General features: G+C 34.4%; 1 protein-coding gene across 2 annotated transcripts; it reads right to left on the bottom strand.

Moving 5' to 3' along the window:
* Nucleotides 1-327: 327 nt before the first annotated feature.
* On the bottom strand, nt 328-1952 carry LOC143577864 (GDSL esterase/lipase At1g29670-like). Of its 2 annotated transcripts, none has more exons than XM_077061588.1 (5): nt 1671-1952; nt 1437-1561; nt 1114-1359; nt 784-1042; nt 328-554 (listed from the first exon to the last, which is right to left on the bottom strand). In XM_077061588.1, exons 1-5 carry the CDS (start codon nt 1909-1911, stop codon nt 331-333), a joined length of 1095 nt encoding a protein of 364 aa, XP_076917703.1. In that variant the 5' UTR covers nt 1912-1952; the 3' UTR covers nt 328-330. The 2 variants fall into 2 exon arrangements, with proteins under 2 accessions (XP_076917703.1, XP_076917704.1); XM_077061589.1 differs by having other exon boundaries at nt 1437-1549.
* Between the last annotated feature and the right edge of the window lie 1944 nt (nt 1953-3896).

Raw genomic sequence — 3896 nt, 5'->3', positions numbered from 1 at the left:
AAATTTACGGAACCGAAATTGCAAACTTGTAAAAAAAAGGAGAAGAAGAAGAAAATAAGAAGAAAAACCAGTGGAATCAAACCCGAGGCATCCCACCAACACCATATAGATCACAGTTTTAACCAAATTATCATCAATAAAAGACATTTGTTTGGTTAACCTTCAAATCCATATATGTATCTATAGTAATGAAAGTGGACACAAACTCTCGAATTACAGTTTTAATATATATATATATATATATATATATATATATATATATGTAATTAGATATCAAAAATTTATATGTTGTTATTAATCGTTGTAAATACATTATTGCGAAAATTATGACTAGAGCTGAACCAAGTGATAAATATCAAAGGGATAAACATCTGACTGATTAAGTGCGATAAAGGTTCTTGCGGAGGCTATCTTGTTTGCAGCTTCTGTACCATGATATGCATCCCAAAAGAAATATTTGTTCCTGTCTGGACATGGAACTTCAAATGGTAGACATGTAACAGCACCATTGTTCAACCCCATTCCACAGCAGGCGCGATTCGCCACCCTAAATCCTACACAATGCGGAAACAAAATGAGCCAGATTTAATTTATAAACGGTGAATTAATTTCCACAAATAGGATATAATAAGGTCTCACTGTGAAATAAATGTTAAGTTTTATATGATATTGAGGACCTTTGGTCTAGTGATACCAAGCTAGTATTGGGTAGAAAATTTGTCTCCCCAAATGGTCTAAAGAGTATGATAACTATTAATAACGAGTATGCATGATAACGTGTACCGAATGCTGATGGTTGTTGAATGACTTCCATGCTCATATCGTAGAAGTTTAAATAGATGAACTTTGCATCTTGTAGGCTCGTGTCGTTGTTTAGCTCATCAACTAGTAACTTGAGTTGGTGATTGAATAGTTGAACCGCGGTATTGATGTACTCTACACAGGTGTCATTCGTGGAATGTCGTGATAACTCATATGGGGTGCAACCGATTGGACCCAAACCGTGTAATGCTACCTTCCTTGCTCCATAGGTGTGCAGTTTCTATGATGTAATATAGACGAGTAATTAGATTTCAGACACTACTACACACGAGCATTAGCGAACGAACTCACCAGAATCTGGCTACGATATTGGTTAATAAGGGCTTCGGTGAATTCCTCAACTGTAAACAAGCTGCTGGTCTCATACACTGAAGTTATGAAATAGTTGTTAAGGTAATCATTACTGCCGAATCCTACATGATAGAAACACTTCTGCAGGTACGTAGATGCCAAATCAGATCCTCCTAGAATATAACTGATACCGGAAATTGTCATTTCATGATTCACCAGTTGCTCATCGAAGGTTATCCGGTCACCCTGCAAAACATTATGAAATTTCATGCATTTAAACAAATATGTATAAATGCAGATATATGATTTAATGTCCTAATCACCAGATGGCGGCCTGTTTCACTGCGAATTCCTGCTGCCGCTGATGCGTAATTTAGTCCAAGTAGTATTTCCGAACGGTTTGAAGAAGCGAATGGAGGAATGTGTCTTGTAAAGCCTAAAAGTTCAGCTGCAAATGAAAAACTGTAATATAAGTGACAGTATTATACATCACGTTCGTTTCGCATTCTAATAAATTAATTATGGTGTGGTCAATAATTATTAGTAGAGAGATCGACCGGTGAAATCAGCGAAGTTTCGGCCGTTGCAAAATCTTCCGGTTGGTCCGGATTTGAAATCAATGCCATGAGGAAGGTAAGTTGCTTTGGCAAAGGTAACCAGATGGTTATTGTTACCGTTATCAACCAACGAGTCTCCGAAAATGAAGTAACATGGTACTTGTTGTTTTCCAACTACCCATGTTGGTAACATAAAGCCGTAAGACAGTATGATCATAACAAACTTGTGGTAGTTTTCCATAATTGGTAGTTAGAAACTAGGGGATTGTATGAAAGCACCCTAAAAGTGTAATATTTATAATTTTTATTAGCTAAATAAGTTTAGTGGTATTAAAAAATGGCCACTTTATATTTTTAAGGATTTATTGACTTCATTCTTCATATGTTAGTTACGCTAACAGTGGCCAATTTAAGGAAAATAATTAGTAGAATGACAATCATCATTGAATCACAAGTTCAAAAATAGGAAATCCACTTATGTTTTTAGGCTTTAACCTCGTTTAATTTTCAAAGTTTGACAAATAAAGGCAAAATTGTAAACTCGCTACAACTACAACTCTAATATATGTTAGATTGTGTGCCACTTAAAGACTGTATTCAAAATCGATCCACATGTTATCATATTCTCACGTGTTATTATTATAAGATAAAAATATACGTATTTTCAAAGAACAATTGACTCCGATTTTAGAATATGATTGAAATCTAAAACGTGTTGAATGAGCCCGAGCCCTAATCCGTGTAGAATAATATTCCATTGTTCCGAGTTTGTATATGCCATAAGGGAATTGAAACTAGTAAAATCATGTTCATAAGGAAAGTGTGATACTGCATGACATTACCATCCAGCAACTTATAACTGATCAATTGTCGTGGATGAAAAAGAAACCTTCATTATTTTTATCATCCAGCCTAATGGTCTATTGGTATGGTGTTCGCCCTTCCAAAATAGAGGTGATGGGTTCAGATACTTGCAAGTGCAAAGTCAGGGGGATTTTAGCGGAAATAAATTTGTTGTAAAAATAGAAAAAACTATGAAGCATCCAACCCCTTCAAAAGGAAGTGGCGTGAGGTAAATGGATAACTGGCTTGATGCCGTGATGGGAAAAAGAACACAAACAAGGCAAACTTAAATGGTGTTAATGTAAAAGTTAACATCTTAATTTCAATTCTATGTTAGTGCTTACTGCTTAATGTTTTTTTTTAACTTGTTTTAGTTTTTATTTGAGGATAATATTTCTAGTGGGCTGCTTTGGACCCGGGCAAGAAGAAGCTGTTGCTATGGACTCGGCTGGAGGTTGCAGCTTGTGGGCATGGTCTTCAACGATGTGGGCTACCAATTACTGATTGCACTCGGTCTTGCCCATTTAAATTCATGACCCATTTACTCTCTCTTTAAACAATGCTTGTTTGTTTGGGACTCTAAATGCATGCGTTGTTAATCGATTATTTATGTAAGTAATAAAACACATGAATATAATATTAAATATATAAACTGTTACAGCAGAGAGATTAATAATCGCGACAGTAAAGAATGTAGACGACATGGTTGTCAGTTTGGTCAGGTTTCCCTTTTGGAAGTATAGTTAAGGATGTGGTTTATGGTTTCTTGAGAAAACCGTGAGAGAAAGAGGAACACGATTATTGTGTTTGATTAGATTATTATGTTAATTTTTATCTTTCTTTATATACACCTAAGAGGAAAAATGATCTATCAGTTAATTAAGGGTAATATCACTTATCAACAATTACAAGAATAATATATATTGATAAGAAACAAAAGAGATTGTAGAGAAATTGGTATATCTTGATCATGGACATATTTACATTATATATGACAACAAGATGAAACTTATAAATTGTAGTAAATACATAGTCAATGTAATCATAAATAGTAATAAACACATTGATCAAGGTAAATATCAATGTTATTAAACACTAATAAAATGGAGTTGAAGGTGGTAATAGGATGTTTCATAACACTATCCCTCATACATATTATCACTCATTATACATTATAAACAACATACTTTAAGATGATGTTAATTAGGTATTTCAGGACCTATATAAGTATTAATACTTCTGGATCAGTTGTGCTGCCTTGTTAAAACCTTTCTAAGAAAACCTAATGGGGCAAAGGCTAGTTAAGGGAAAAGAGTGTAGTGTGTATAATGCTATAATTGAGTTAAATTATGTCTTTGAGTCTACGGAGTCCAATCTTTCGTG

This window comes from Bidens hawaiensis, unplaced genomic scaffold, assembly GCF_021521415.1.
Source record: "Bidens hawaiensis isolate Kalapana, Puna unplaced genomic scaffold, B.hawaiensis_p1.1 tig00028843_1, whole genome shotgun sequence".
In the NCBI taxonomy this organism is placed as follows: domain Eukaryota; kingdom Viridiplantae; phylum Streptophyta; class Magnoliopsida; order Asterales; family Asteraceae; genus Bidens; species Bidens hawaiensis.
This window is presented reverse-complemented; position numbering and strand designations above follow the sequence as displayed.